This window comes from Moschus berezovskii, chromosome 3 (assembly GCF_049115385.1).
Source record: "Moschus berezovskii isolate FMDL1 chromosome 3, NW_MosBer_1.0, whole genome shotgun sequence".
NCBI lineage: Eukaryota > Metazoa > Chordata > Mammalia > Artiodactyla > Moschidae > Moschus > Moschus berezovskii.
In genome coordinates this window covers 47,836,658-47,853,944 of record NC_142462.1, presented here as the reverse complement: position 1 = coordinate 47,853,944, position 17,287 = coordinate 47,836,658, and the positions used below count along the sequence as shown (strand labels likewise).

The window sequence follows — 17,287 nt, the reverse complement described above, 5'->3', positions numbered from 1 at the left end:
ATCTGTAAAGTGGAAAGTATATTTCATTAGCATCTTTAATTCTCATTAAAACATTGGAAATTATGGAAAAGCCAAAACAGGAAAGTCTGTGCACTTTGAACAGTCTTTCTCTTATATGAAAACATGCTCTTACTGTTCCCTTGTTTAAAACTCTCTTTCTTCTCCTCACCCTCAGGATAAAAACTAAACATTTCTTTATGGGATGCAACCTTTTACGGTCCAGATCTTACCTATTTTAATCACTTTATTTCCACCACTCTCCTTCAGTTCAGTTCAGTTCAGTTCAGTCGCTCATTTGTGTCCAACTCTTTGCTTAAACCAACCATATTGAAACATCTGAATTACTAAAATAATACATTTACCTAACATGCTATTTTCTATCTCATTTTACCTAACTAAGCTTCTATTTGTCACTCAGAACACTTAATATGGAATTGTATCCTGTCCATTATCCCAACCATAATCCCTAGCCTGAGTTTGTACCTGTTCCATGTTTTCCCACAGAATCTGCGTAAATTCCTATAATGACACATATTCCTCCTCTGCTATGCACACCTAAGATTCCTCTTCTCTAATTTGCTGGAGGCTCAGCATTGGCTTATCTTTTTAAGCTACTTGTTACCCTAATTTCTGACATACTCGATGTACTCAATAATCGCTGCTTAAATGAGCGGCATTTGAGAATTAATGTTCATTTGAATAACTATTTTGAATTTTAACTTCTGTTAAAATAATTGACATTCATTTGAAACAACTGTTTTGAGTTTTAGTTACTCCTGTTTTTCAGAGTTCGTTATCTAGCCAAGGAAAATATAACCCAGGACCCTGAGACCCACACAGTCTCTTTCCTACAGCCCAACGGTGCTATCTTTGAACCCTCGCTATCAGTTGGAACTGAGGATGACACGTTCACCATTCTCAACCTGGCTGTAGCAGTGAGTAGACAAACAGCAAAATTACTGATTTTGAAATCCACTAGAATCCAACTGTAAATAATCTCGTGATTAAAACTACAATTAGATATCTTTTTTTTAATTTTTATAAAAATGCTTTCTTATGCTATTATTTGAATTATGATCATTTGGAAAGATGACAAGATCATAGAATAATCAACTGAAGACTGATTAGAAGACCACTTAGAGTGTATCATTTTTTTAAAAAGTAGGATTTACGGGGCTTCCCTGGTGGCTCAGTGATAAAGAATCTGCCTGATAATTCAGGAGACTTGAGTTCAGTCCTGGTCCAGGAAGATCCCGCGTGCCTCGGAGCAGCTACGCCTGCGCACAACTACTGAGCATGCACTCTAGAGCCGGAGCCGCGACTACTGAGCCCACGTGCCTCAGCTACCGAAGTCTGCACACCCTAGAGCCCATGCTCTGCATCAAGAGAAGCCACCACAATGAGCAGCCCATGCACCGCAATTAGAGACTGGCCCTGCTCAAGGCAACTAGAGCAAAGCCTGCACAGCAATGAAGAGTCAGCACAGCCAAAATAAATGACTAAGGAAATAAATGAAAATTGTCAAAAAGTAGGACTTAACTTTGAAACTCTTCTTCCTGTGGCCGACACAACCACAGAGAAATTTAATCAATAAGAGATGAAGAAATAATATATTTTTAGTCCCGGCTAGATTTGGCAGTCATTTTAAAGATAGCTGGAAATTGTTTTATTCAGTTTAATTATTGTATTTATATTTATTTGTTAAGAAAGTGATATTACAGCTGGTGTCTTAAACTATGATTTTTTTTCTGGGGGGGCAGGCTGTACCACATCTCTATCCAAATTCATTTGTTCAAGGAATACTCAATTCACTTATCAAAAAGTCCAAATCGTCTATGTTTCAAAACAGAACTTTGAAAGAACTATTGTGGGGCTATACGGATCCATTCTTGAATTTGGTTCCATATCCTGTTACTACTACAGTTGGTGTGTTTTATCCTGTGAGTAACAATTATAAATGTTGATACTGTTAGACTTTAACTAGATAAATATAATCACATTGACAGTTCATAAGTTTATCATTCAGTGTGTCAACTGTACTTCTGATCTCAGAGTACATATTCTAACTTCTTAAAAGTCACTTTTAAAAGTTTAAAAGGTGAATTGAATACTTAATTCACTTATCAAAAAGTCAAATTCTCATGTTTCAAAAGAGAACTTTGAAAAAACTATATATATTACTGTGCCTATAAGGATCCATTCTTGAATTTGGTTCCATACCCTATTACTACAGTTGGTTCGTTTTATCCTGTAACAGTGTGAATGTCAATATTATTCATGTCAATATGAATGTCAATGTCTAATATATAATGGCATTGGCAATTCACAGTTTTATTGTTTAGTGTGTTAACCCTATTTCTTAACCCTGCTGCTGCTGAGTCACTTCAGTCATGTCCGACTCTGTGCGACCCCACTGACGGCAGCCCACCAGGCTCCCCCGTCCCTGGGATTCTCCAGGCAAGAACACTGGAGTGGGTTGCCATTTCCTTCTACAATGTGTGAAAGTGAAAAGTGAAAGTGAAGTCGCTCAGTTGTGTCCAACCCCTAGCGACCCCATGGACCGCAGCCTACCAGGCTTCTCCATCCATGGGATTTTCTAGGCAAGAGTACTGGAGTGGCTTGCCATTGCCTTCTTAACCCTATTAGTGTATTAACCCTAATAAATACTCTTACTATTTCAAAGTCTATCACACATAGTTTTATCTTTCCCAGCTGGGAAAATTTACTTGTCTGAATTTACTACTTAAAATTAAACTAACATTTAATCAAGTTTCCATCTTTGACAAATATATAAATTGTCTAAAATTAAGTGTACAGTGGACAAACTTTGAACAGTTTCCACTTTGATTTTCTATCTATGAACAATCAAGTTGAATGACCGGTTTTTATATGAAATGTATTCATCATACCATTCTTCCTTCTCTAGACCTCCTACAAGTTTGTTTTAATGTAAATTTTAAAGTTACCTGAAATTCTACACAACAAGAAGGATAAATCAGCAATGTCATATTTTCATAGAGTTAGTTGATAAAAACATCTACAAATATCATGAAATGACATATAGGAAATTTAAGAAGATGTAAACTTGGTGATATACTTAGTTACAGTTTAATGTTTGGAGCCATGAAAAGAACAAGTTGACTACTGCATTTTAAAATTGAATGTGAATTCATTTGGCATTTTATTAGGTATCAGTTATATTCTTTAATTATTTTACTTGAGATGATTTTTAGGATTGCAAGGTTATATATCAATTAAATTTAAGTATAGAAGCCTTAAAGGATAATAAATTCAGTTATTATTATTTACCTAAAATACTCAATTCTTTCCTTGGCTAATTGTTTTTAATTTTGTGTACCTAAATTTTAGTAACCACATATTAGAGATCATAACATTGAGAAAACATCAGGAAAGCTGTCATTTTTCTCATAGGTTTTGTTAACTATCCCTTCACCTCAATATAACAGGACTAGTGATCAAAATGGTCTTTCTGGCTTATTTACAAGAGAGTACTGGAGTTGGATCATGTCAGCTTCTGATAGTTGTTTTCTTCCTTTATCTCAGCATCTAGCACTTATTTCTAGGTACTTTTTATATCTTGTTTTTATAAAATATTAAAAATCAGTAATTAAAAAAATTCATCACTTATATATTTCAAATCATATAAAATAACTGTGAACAGCCAGTGTCTGACAAATGCAAAAGTGAGTTAATTACGTACTTTATCATTTGGAAAGCATGGCTTGTTTTAGAAGTAATTTTTTCTTGTATGTATTTCTTCAGTACAACAACACTGCAGATGGAGTTTATAAAGTTTTCAATGGGAAAGATGACATAAGCAAAGTTGCCATAATTGACACATATAAAGGCAAAAAGTAAGTACACAGGCAAAGTAAGTTTTGTTGTGTGTGTGTGTGTGTGACTAGGATGCTTTAAGGCAGGCAATAAACTTATTTGCCAACTGGTAAGGCACAGGCACCAATCTATGGTCTACCAGGCATTAACCTTTTAGTTGGGATGACTGGTCACACTGGTACATAGCTGCTGAGTATCAGTCCCACTGGAGGGTTCACTTTTATGAACAGGTTTCTTATATACAGAAATCTAAAGGGGCTCCTTTTATCTGTGTTGCATAACCAGAGTTTTCATGCACACTTCAATTACATAAGAGCAAATTAAAGGAAGAATATCAATATGTCAACTCATCATTCAGGAGCTAGGAAAATATACTGTTTTATTTTTTTTTTTACTGAGCACAAAATAAAAATATTGTTCATTCCATTGACATGACTAAACATGTCTATAAAGATGGAAGCTTAATGAATCCATGCCACAACTTTTATGACTTTCCCCTTCCAAACGTTCTTAAAATAACTCAGCTTTTTAAAAAAGCCTATCATTATAAAAATGGAATTATTATTTCCTGTTCTAAAACTGACATATTGAACTTGAAAATAAAGAGCACATATTCTGTGAAGTAGTAGTAAAATGAGATATGTTCACATAGCCACAATTTCCTACTTTTCTCTAACTCCTGCCTGCTTATCTGGAGTATATCTAATCTGTCGTATGTCTAAAATAGGAATAACCCCAATAAATACCAAGGAAAAAAAGACTTTTCCCCTCAAAGTTAAAATGAGTTTTAGATCAGTGATTTCCTGACAAAGAATAATCAAAATCAAGAGATGAAATATTTGTATTAATTAAGCAAGCATTACCTCACACTGAGTTCCTATCTAAAATTTGCATAAAACAGTTAAGTAGTTACTCATATTCCTTTTTCATCTAGAGTCCATAGTCACATTTTTTTTTACAGGAAAATCTAATGGAAGGAAAAAATACATCTAAATGCTCATTTTATGGGATATCATATCAGTGTTCATATATTGAGTACAGTGAGCATTTCTTTAATTTCAATATTACAGAGAGGTTTTGAGGAGTTACTGAGTGCTCCTGATTGAAATAAGAATTTCACATGAGTTTAAGGTTAAGATAAGGTTAATTTAACTGACCATGGCAAGACTGAGCATGATTGACAGCTTATTGTGTTTCAAAAAGAAGCAACAGCTTGCCTTGACATCTTATAGTATGATATGTTAGGAGGGTGAAAAACACATTTTCTATCACCAAAAAGTGGCTGAGACTGCAGAGAAACAATCAGTACCATTGTTTTTATTGTTTCCAGATATATGTATATGTATATTTCATGAAAATCCAGAGTATAAATTAATAAACTCCATTCTACTTTAATGTCAGTTCATGCAAAATTAAAAGAGGGGAAAAGTATAAATTGGTTATCTATATTTTCAGTCCCTACTGATCAAACATCTGCTTCTTCGCTCCTCCACACTCCCCTCTTCTCCCTCATACTGAGTTTCCATCAGTTACCTACTTAATATTTTCCTCCTATTCAGTTGAACACTCAATGCAATAATCCACTTCTCCCACTGGAAGACGAAACTTAATCCTAAACAGAGATCTAAATTTCTGATAAATATTTCTCAAAAAATGTTTAAGAACTCGGTCTGTTCCAAGTTGTTCCTAACAAAATTTATCAGTTTTTATTTTATAATCTGGCCACTTAATGGTATCAGGCACTTCATTTACCTCAGCAAGATGAAAACTTCTAACAAAACATAGACCAAATGATATAGAATATTTCTTAAATTTAGCATTTGTCACAACTAGTCTAATTAATGTTTATTACTTTAGCAGAAGTAGAGCTTTCCTGGTGGCTCAGTCGGTAAAGAATCCACCTGCAATGTAGGAAACTCTCTGCAATGCAGGAGACCCAAGTTCAAGCCCTGGGTCAGGAATATTGCCAGGAGAAGGAAATGGTAACTCACTCCAGTGCCTGGACAATCCCATGGACAAAAGAGCCTGATGGGCTACAGACTCCTGTAAGAGTCAGACACAACTTAGCAACTAAACCACCACCACCACCATCATTTGAACCATAAAGGACAAATTAATATGAGATGGTGCTCTTGAAATGCGAATGTTCATTTCCTTTCCCTTTTTTTCTCCTCCTAAGGCATCTCTCCTATTGGGCAAGTTATTGTGACATGATTAATGGTACAGGTAAGAGTATTTGTTTTGTAATAATACCACAATGAAACCCCCTCCTTTCTCCCACAAATCTGCCATCATACCGACAATGTTCTGGATAGGTATGCTTTTACCTATCTTTGTATCCATACAACATAATTCAGAGTCTCTATTCCTATACAGGCTTAGTAACTAATTTGATCGAACGTCTCAAGATTAACCACTAAGGATAAACCATTACTGCATTCCTAGGGAAATGTTTGCTTTGTAAAGACTAATTAACTGACTTATTGGTCACAGAAGCAGTTAGTAGTTACTGTTCATATCTATTGTACATACTGTAAAGATAATAATTTAAAACTGAAAGAATTTAACAATCAGCATAATTATAAAAGGTAAAACATATATCCAAGTAGGGGTTTCAATATGAAGAAGAATCAGTAACCTTGCAAGGGGAGCCATCTATTTTGAATAAGATGATCATAATTACAGAGAAAAGAACAACAGTAGCAACAAAAACAAGGTTACATATGTGTTAACCAATACATACCTGTACTGGATATTGTTACTAACCATGAAAAAACAGGCACAAATCAACATTCTAAACTAGAGCTGGGAAGAAATCATGAAGTTAAAAGTATCTAAGAGGAAAACAGAAGTAAAAATACTAAGAGTAGAGGTATACTGGGCAGACCAAGGATTCTGATGGAATATCTTTGAGACAGATTGTTGGCTACACACTAGGAAAAGAGTCTAAAGAAACAGAAAAGATTCCAGTGTTGTTATCATGATAGAAGTACTTCCTATACCTTTTCCAATAAGCTTAAAGAGGTATAAAATTAAAATACTGATTTACACTTGAATGTATTTTTTTTTTAAAGGGGGGATCCTGCTAGAAGACAAAATCCTAGGGTGATGACACATGGTAATTGCTGGTATCATTATGACAGAATCTTTGATGATATGTAAAGCTTTTCAATGTATTCTTCTCCTTTAATGTTTAAGATATTGGGAAGTCAGTTGTAGGCAATGCCCAGTCAGAGACCCATCTGGGCATTTAAGCTAATCTTCAATAGCCCAATCTTAAAGGCAGGATTGAGTTTACTGATTTTCTAAGTGAAATGTAAGGAGATTCCAAAGTTGGTGCTGTTACTAGAAAAAGAATGTGGTATTCATAACTGAAGGCTGGGTCTTACTGTTTTGAACAAACACATTCAGCAGAGGCTCATTTTGCTGATACTCATTTGTGGAGTAAATGGAGGAAATTATCTAGAATTTCTTCTTATATTCAATGTGTGCCAGGGATAATAACCATTGTAGGCGTTCAATAAACTCAACAAATGCTTTTTTTGTTTTGATGTATACAATTTCAAACTATTTGCATGAAATCCTGCTAAGAGAGAGAACTTCAAAAAATGATTTTAAAAATATTAATCAGCCATAAGGGTAGGTAATGAATCACAATCAAAAGTAAGAACAACATTTACCAAAAGGACATGTAAAGGAACCTCAAAGTAAGGAAATTGCCACTCTACTGATAGGGTAGGAAAACAATCATAGTTTTAACAACAGGTGATTTGGCTATTTAAAAAAAAAAAAACACTTTCATTTATTTTTAAACAGTGGTAAAATCTGATACAAAATTGAATACCAATGAATGTGTACAGTATACAGACTTGTTGAATAAGGTGGCAGCTAGTCACTTGTCAGTGTTAATCACTTGAAATAGGGTTAGTACAAACCAAAATATGCCATAAGTACACATGGGATCTTGAGATTTTGTTAATTTTATATTATGTGTAAAATTATGTCATTTTAGATATACTGGGTTAAATATAACTGATACTTTTATCATTTTAAAATGTGGCTACTGGAGGATTTAAAAATCACATGTATACAAATTTCTGAATCAACTGCCCAGTAAGATGGCAAGGCAGAAGAATGTGAGTTCACCCCTTCTTTCAAAAACACCCAAATCACAACTAATTATTCAACAACCATCCACAACAACATCAGCAAAATGCTAGAATCATCTAAAAAAAAAATACATCCACAGACAAAGAAGAAATCACAAGACAGAAGGAGGGGCAAAGTCACAATCACAATGAAACCAAATTCCATACCTGCCTGGTGGTATAATTATTTTCTACAAACTAGAAAACAACAACAACAACAGCTAGTAGTGGAAGTTCTGGTGAATACCATTTCCTGGTCCCAAGGAAACGGCCCCAAGATCTAGCCCCACCCAACATCCTGTAGGCCCCAGTGCTGGGATACCTCATCCAAAACAACCAACAAGGCAGGAACACAGCCCCATCCATCAGCACATAGGCTTTCTGAGTACAGCCCTGCCCACCAAAATGACTAGACCCAGCTCTACCTGCCAGTGGGCAGGAACAAAATCCTCCCACCAGGAAGCCTGTGCAAGCCTCTCAGACTCAGATAGTCTTATCCCAGGGGACAGACAGCAGAAGCAAAAAGAACTACAATCCTACAGCCTACAGAAAAGAAATCACAATCACAGAAAATTAGACAAAATGAGGTTGCATAAGAATATGTCCCAGATGATGGAACAAGATAAAACTTAGAAGAACATCTTATTGAAATGGAGATAGGTGATCTATCCAAAAAGGAATTCAGAGGAATGAAAGTGAAGATGATAAAAGATCTCATAAAAAGATCGAGAAGATATAAGAAATGTTTAAGAGACCTAGAAAAACAGAACAAAAAGAGATGAAGAATTCAGTAACTGAAATGAAAAATCCACTAGAAGCAAGCAACAGCAAAATAACTGAGGCAGAAGAATGGCTAAGTGAACTAAAAGAATGGTGGAAACCAATGCTGTAGAACAGAATAAAGAAAAAAAAAATAATAAAAAGAAATGAAGAGAGTCTAAAAGTCTGGGACAAAGTTAAATGCACCAATATTCACATTTATATGAGTTTCTGAAGGAAAAGAGAGAGATAAATGAATGTAAATTGCCAAAATTTTCCCTAACATGGGAAAGAAAACAGTGCATATAGTACAGGAAGTGCAGAGAGTCTCAGGCAAGATAAACCCAAGGAGGAATATGACAAGACACACAGTAATTAAATGCTGCTGCTAAGTCACTTCAGTCGTGTCCGACTCTATGTGACCCCATAGACGGAAGCCCACCAGGCTCCCCCGTCCCTGGGATTCTCCAGGCAAGAACACTGGAGTGGGTTGCCATTTCCTTCTCCAATTAATAGACAAATATTAAAGGCAAAGAAAAAAATTAAAAGCAAGTAGGGGAAAACAACAAATAACATACAGGGTAACTCCCATAAGATTATCATCTGATTTCTTAGCAGAAATTCAGCAGGCCAGAAGGGAGTGGCATGATATATCCAAAGTGATGAAAGGGAAGGACCTCAGTTCAGTTCTGTTCAGTTCAGTCGCTAAGTCGTGTCCGACTCTCCGCGACCCCATGAATCACAGCACACCAGGCCTCCCTGTCCATCACCAACTCTCAGAGTACACTCAAACTCCTGTCCACAGAGTCGGTGATGCCATTCAGCCATCTCATTCTCCATCGTCCCCTTCTCCTCCCGCCCCCAACCTTTCCCAGCATCAGAGTCTTTTCCAGTGAGTCAACTCGTCGCATGAGGTGGCCAAAGTATTGCAGTTTCAGCTCTAGCATCAGTCCTTCCAATGAACACCCAGGATCGACCTCCCTTAGAATGAACTGGTTGGATCTCCTTGCGGTACAAGGGACTCTCAAGAGTCTTCTCCAACACCACAGTTCAAAAGCATCAATTCTTCGGCGATCAGCTTTCTTCACAGTCCAACTCTCACATCCATACATGACCACGGGAAAAGCCATAGCCTTGACTAGACGGACCTTGGTTGGCAAAGTAATGTCTCTGCTTTTTAATATACTATCAAGGTTGGTCATAACTTTCCTTCCAAGGAGCAAGCGTCTTTTAATTTCATGGCTGCAATCAGCATCTGCAGTGATTTTGGAGCCCAAAAAAATAAAGTCTGACACTGTTTCCACTGTTTCCCCATCTATTTCCCATGAAGTGATGGGACCAGATGCCATGATTTTTGTTTTCTGAATGCTGAGCTTCAAGCCAACCTTTTCACTCTCCTCTTTCACTTTCATCAAGAGGCTTTTGAGTTCCTCTTCACTTTCTGCCATAAGGGTAGTGTCATCTGCATATCTGAGGTTATTGATATTTCTCCCGGCAATCTTGATTCCAGCTGGTGCTTCTTCCAGCCCAGCGTTCCTCATGATGTACTCTGCATATAAGTTAAATAAGCAAGGTGATAATATACAACCTTGACATACACCTTTTCCTATTTGGAACCAGTCTATTGTTCCATGTCCAGTTCTAACTGTTGCTTCCTGACCTGCATACAGGTTTCTCAAGAGGCAGGTCAGGTGGTCTGGGATTCCCATCTCTTTCAGAATGTTCCACAGTTTATTGTGATCGACACAGTCAAAGGCTTTGGCATAGTCAATGAAGCAGAAATAGATGTTTTTCTGAAACTCTCTTGCTTTCTCCATGATCCAGCGGATGTTGGCAATTTGATCTCTGGTGCCTCTGCCTTTTCTAAAACCTGCTTGAACATCTGGGAGTTCACGGTTTATATACTGCTGAAGCCTGGCTTGAAGAATTTTGAGCATGACTTTACTAACATGTGAGATGAGTGCAATTGTGCGGTAGTTTGAGCATTCTTTGGCATTGCCTTTCTTTGGGATTGGAATGAAGACTGACCTCTTCCAGTCCTGTGGCCAGCGCTGAGTTTTCCAAATCTGCTGGCATATTGAGTGCAGCACTTTCACAGCATCATCTTTCAAGACTTGAAATAGCTCAACTGGAATTCCATCACCTCCACTAGCTTTGTTAGTAGTGATGCTTTCTAAGGCCCACTTGACTTCACATTCCAAGATGTCTGGCTCTAGGTCAGTGATCACGTTATCGTGACTATCTTGGTCGTGAAGATCTTTTTTGTACAGTTCTTCTGTACCTACAACCAAGAACACCCTGTCCAAGAAGACTATCGTTCAGTTGCAACAGAGAAATCAAGCTTTACAGAGAACTCATTACCACCAGACCAGATCTGCAGCAAATCCTAAATGAAATTCACTACTAGAAACAAAGAAATTAAGAATGGAAAAGCTTACCAGTAAAGGCAAAAAAGGTAAGAAAGGAAATAATCTGCACAAAAAATATGCAAAATATGCTATCAAAACCAGTAACTGTGAGAATAAGGGAGCACAAATGCAGGATATTGGAAATGCACTTGAAATTAAAACATCAGCAGCTTAAAAAAACCTTGTTTATGTATGAACTGCTATATCAGATCCTCATGGGAACAGCAAACTGAAAATCTACAGTAGATACACACACAAAAAAGAAAAATTCAACACTGAAGCTCGTCATCAAATCACAAGAGAACAGAACAAAAGATAAAGGGAAGAAAAAAGACCTACAGAAACAAATCCAAACCAACAAATAATATAGAAATAGGAACAGACATTGCTAATTAGCTTAAATGTAAGTGGATTAAATGCTCCAACCAAAGACATAGACTAGCTAAATAGATACAAAAGCAAGACTTGTATGTATACTGTCTACAGGAGATCCACTTCATATCTAAGGACACATATACAATGAAGGTCAGAGGATGGAAAAAGGTATTCCATGCAAATGGAAGTCAGAAGAAAGTTTCAGTAGCAACATTCATCAGATAAAATAGACTTTAAATAAAGGCTTTCACAAGAGACAGAGAAGGACACTACATAATGATCAAGGGATCAATCCAAGAGGAAGATGTAATAGCTGCAAATGTACATGCACCCAAAATAGGAGCATCCTAATATATAAATCAAATACTAACAGCCATAAAAAGAGAAATCAACAGTAACACAATAATACTGGGGGACTTTAACATCCCGCTTTCAGCAATGGACAGATCATCCAGACAGAAGACCAAAGGAAACACAGGCCTTAAAAGAAAGACCAGATGGACTTAATTTATAGTGCACTCCATCCAAAAGCAGCAGAATATACCTTCCTTTCAAGTTCACATTGAACATTCTCCAGGATTGATCACAGGCGGGCCCACAAAGTGAGACTTGATAAGTTTACAAAACTGAAATCATATCAAGAATGTTTTCTGACCACAATGCTATGAGATTAGAATTCAACTACAAGAAAAACACTGAAAAAACACAAATGGGCTGAAGGTAAACAACATGTTATCAAGAAACCAATAGATCACTGAATAAATCAAAGAATAATAACAAAAGAAAGCACCTAGAGAGAAATGAAAATAAAAGCATGATGATCCAAAACTTATGGGAAGAAGCAAAAGCAGTTGTAAGAATAAAGTTTATAGCAGTACAATCTTATCTCAGGAAGCAAGAAAATTTTCAAATAAACAACCTAACCTTACACCTTAAAGCAACAGAAAAAGAAGAACAAACAATACCCAAAGTTAGTAGAAGAAAACATATCATAAAAATCAGAGTAGAATCAAAAAGAAAAAAAAAAATAGAAAAGATCAATAAAACTAAAAGCTTGTTATTTAAAAAAAATCAAAATGAATAAACCTTTAGCCAAACTCATCAAGGAAAGAAAAAGGGAGAGAGTTCAAATCAATAAAATTAGAATGAAAAAGAACAGAAGTTACAACAAACACCACAGAAATACAAAGGATCATAAGGGACAACTACAAGCAACTGTAAGTCAATGAAATGGAAAACCTGGAATAAATGTACCAATTCTTAGAAACATATACGCTCCCATGAATGAACTAAGAAGAAGTAGAAAATATGAACATACCAATCGCAAGCAATAAAATTGAAACTGTGCTTTAAAAACTTCTAACAAAAAATGTCCAGGACTAGATAGCTTCACAGGTATATTCTACCGAAAACTTACAGAAGTGTTAAACCTATCCTTCTGAGACTACTGAAAAATTTGTAGAAGGAATATTCTCAAACTCATTCTATGAGGATACCATCACCCTGATACTAAAACCAGACAAAGATACTACAAAAAAGGAAACCATGGGTCACTGATGAATACAGATGAGAAAAATTTCAACAAACTACTAGCAAACCAAATCAAACAATACATTAAAGGATCACACAACATGATAAGGTGGGATTTATACCATGGATACAAGGATTCTGCAATATCTGGACATCAATCTGTGTGATATATGACAAAGAATATTAAAGAATAAAATTATATGACCATCTCAATAGATGGTAGAAAGAGCTTGACAAAACTCAAAATCCATTGAGATTTTAAAAAAACTCTAGAAAGTAGGTACAGAGGGGACCTAACTGTGGTGTTGGAGAAGACTCTTGAGAGTCCCTTATACTGCAAGGAGATTCAACCAGTCCATTCTAAAGGAGATCAATCCTGGGTGTTCATTGGAGGGACTGATGCTAAAGCTGAAACTCCAATACTTTGGCCACCTCATGCGACGAGTTGACTCACTGGAAAAGACTCTGATGCTGGGAAAGGTTGGGGGCGGGAGGAGAAGGGGACGACCAAGAATGAGATGGCTGGATGGCATCACCAACTCTGTGGACATGAGTTTGAGTGAACTCCGGGAGTTGGTGATGGACAGGGAGGCCTGGCGTGCTGTGATTCATGGGGTCGCGGAGAGTCGGACATGACTGAGCGACTGAACTGAACTGATCTGAACATAATAAAGGCCATATATGACAAAAATATAGTTAGCATCATATTCAAGAGTTAAAAGATAAAAGCATTTCCTCTAAGACCAGGAACAAGAAAGGATGTTGACTCTCACCACTATTATTCAACATAGTTTTGGAAGTACTAGTCATGGCAATCAGAGAAGAAAAAGAAATAAAAGGAATCTACATTGGAAAAGAAGTAAAACTGTCATTGCTTGAAGATGACATGATACTATACACAAAGATTCCTAAAGATGCTATCAGAAAACCACTGAATTCATTTTTGAAGAGCTGTAATATAGTTGCTGGAGAAGGAAATGGCAACCCACTCCAGTATTCTTGCCAGGAGAATCACATGGACAGAGAAGCCTGGTGGTCTACAGTTCATGGGGTCACAAAGAGTCAGACACAACTGGGTGTATGAGCACAGTAAAGTTGCAGGATAAGTAAATTTGTAATTATTATTATTATTACAAAATTATTACACAGAAATCTATTCCATTTCTGTACACTAACAATAAAGATCAGAAAGACAAATTAAAGAAACAATCCCATTTGCCATTGTATCAAAAAGAATAAAACACCTAGAAATAAACTTGCCTAAGGAAACAAAAGACCTATACTCTGAAACTATATGATGATGAAAGAAATCAAAGATGACACAAACAGATGGAAAGATACATCACATTCTTGTATTCAAAGATCAACACTGTTAAAATGACTATATTATCCAACGTAATCTAAAGACTCAATGAAATCCCTATCAAATTACCAATGGCATTTTTCACAGAATTAGAACAAAAAATTTTAAATGTTTATGGAGACATAAAAGACCTTGAATAGCCAAAGCAATCTTGAGAAAGAAAACAAAGTTGGAGGAATCACAGCTCCCTGACTTCAGACTGTACTACAAAGTTACAGTCACCAAAACAGTATGGTAGTGTCACCAAAACAGAAATGTAGATCACTGGAACAGGGTAGAAAGCCCAGAAACAGGTCACACACATATGGTCAATTAATGTACAACAAAGTAGATAAGACTGTACAATGGAGAAAAGACAGTCTCTTCAACAAATGGTGCTGAGAAAGTGGGACAAGTGCATGTAAAAAAATGAAATTGAACATTCTTTAACACCATACACAAATAGACTCAAAATAGATTAAATAACTAAATTAAATAACTAAAGACTGAATACTATAAAACTCCTAGAGGAATACACAAGCAGAACACTCTGTGATATAAATCACTGCAGTATCTTTACTGAGCCACCTCTTAGAGAAATAGAAATAGGAAGAAATATAAACAAATAGGACATAATTGAACTCAAAACCTTTTGCACAGCAAAGTAAACCATAAACAAAATTAAAAGACAACTCACATTGGGAGAATATTTTCAAACAATGCAACCAATGAGGGATTAATTTCAAAAGTTTGCAACAGCTCATGCTATCTCTATACACGTTAAAAAAAAAAAAAAATGGGCAAAAGACCTAAGTTGACATTTCTCCAAAGAAGACATACAGATGGCCAAGAAGTACATAAAAATGTGATCAAAATCACTATTTACTAGAGAAATGCAAGTCAAAACTACAATGAGGAATCACTTCACAATGATCAGACTCTATCACCCCAAAATCCACTAACAATAAATGCTGGAGAGTATGTGCAGAAAAGGAAATCTTCCTATACTGTTGGTAGGAATTTAAATTGGTAACATTCTCAATGGAGAACAGTATGGAGGTTTCTTAAGAAACTAAAAATAGAGCTACCATATGATCTAGCAATCCCACTCCTGGGCACGTATCTGGAAAAAAATGTAGTTCATAAGGTTGTATGCAGCCCAGGATTCATGGCAGTGCTGCTTACCATAGCCAAGACATGGAAATAACCTAAATGTCCATCAACAGATAAAGAAAATGTGGCACATATATGAAACAGTATTACTCAGCTATAAAAGGATGAAATAATGCCATTTGCAGCAATATGAATGGACCTGGAGATTATCATACTAAGTGAAGTAAATCAGACTGAGAAAGACATGGATCATGTGATATTGCTTTTAAGCAGAATTTTTAAAAAGTGATACAAATGAACTTACTAAACAGACTCACAGACTTAAGACAATGAACTGCAGTGACTGAAGGAAAAAGTTGGAGGGGGAGATAGATTTGGAATATGGGATTGACATATATACATATTAATGTTTAAAACAGATAACCCACAAGGACTTACTGTATAGCACAAAGAATGCTACTCAATATTCTTTTTTTATCCTACATGGGAAAAGAAATTGAAAAAGAATAGATACATGTGTATGTATAACTGAATCATTTTGCTATACTCCTGAAACTAACAAAACATGGTTAATCAAATGATCCAACATAAAATTTAATAAAAGAGAAAAGAATGAGAAAAATAAATTTCTGCTTAAAAAATTACATGTACAATTGCTACAGTTCATATTATATTTCTATCAAGCATGTTGGAATCAAGATTTCTTGATTTAAGACACAAACTGCATCTAATCCCTTGCCACTGGCCCAACTTTTAAACAGATGCAGCTTCATTTCCACCTTTTATTGAGAAGACCCGGGTATTACAATTCTTCTCCTCAGACATTTGCAGGTAAGATAAAGACATTGTTGCATTTCTCTAAGTCAGAATTATTTCCCCAAGTGACAAAAGATAAATCAAGAAGACCACACTCAATAATAGTACATTAGAAAAATAAAATTAAGGAATTTTTTTGATGTATTAAGAATAAATACAATATAGAATTCATAATGTGTTTATTACATTCCTGAAAACTGAAAGATGTAGAAGGATATTTTGCATAATGGAAATCATTTTCTTCTTTGTCGTTTCCAAGCAAGAGCTGTTTGTCCCTCTCTTTTACTGAAGTAGTAGTATGCTTAATAACAGTCAAGAAAGACATGCCCAATCTTTCTTAAAATGTCTCAAATGATGATATTCCAGGCACAGATCTATGTTAATGTGCTGTACTAACACCACAGCACCCATTCAAACTGTCAGGGTGCAGTAGCTATGACACGAGCATCAGCACCCACACTGGGCACTGGGTATGCTTGAATCCTTTAGTTTCTAAATTCTGTGTGGTGTAAGAAAGCTTTGAAGATCTCTGAATCTTTTTTTATCTGTAAAATTGAAGAGAGCAGAATTTCTTCAAATAAGGTCATCTGGTATCAAAAAAAAAAAAAGTATATAGTGGGATCCAGTACATTGCTGAGGTTATGGTGGATAGCTGTAAACGATGGGCATGTAGAAGGCAGATATTAAAGACCAGCATGGACACACCCAAGCAAAATTTCTCTCCATGATTCAGTTTTGGAAGAATGAAACTTTATTTTTATCTCACTTAAATTGGGCACAAATTAAGGATTTGAGAGAGTCATCGATAAGTAATCCACAGAAGAAATGAACTATGAGAAATGTCTGCTGTATAAATACTCTACGTGGTTAGTTGCTGAATCATGTCCGACTCTGTGGACTGTGGCTCTGTAGCCCACCAGGCTCCACTATCTGTGTGATAG

The 17,287-nt window shown here is 36.0% G+C and overlaps 1 protein-coding gene across 1 annotated transcript in view; it reads left to right on the top strand.

The window, feature by feature from the left end:
• Positions 1-17,287, top strand: part of LOC129552342 (platelet glycoprotein 4-like) — a 65,019-nt gene that overhangs the window by 32,151 nt on the left and 15,581 nt on the right. Inside the window, exons 3-7 of the mRNA XM_088833961.1 lie at positions 788-935; positions 1,761-1,940; positions 3,784-3,875; positions 6,035-6,081; positions 16,292-16,361. Of these exons, the coding sequence (XP_088690087.1) occupies positions 788-935; positions 1,761-1,940; positions 3,784-3,875; positions 6,035-6,081; positions 16,292-16,361 (537 nt within the window). The remainder of the gene's footprint in view (positions 1-787; positions 936-1,760; positions 1,941-3,783; positions 3,876-6,034; positions 6,082-16,291; positions 16,362-17,287) is intronic.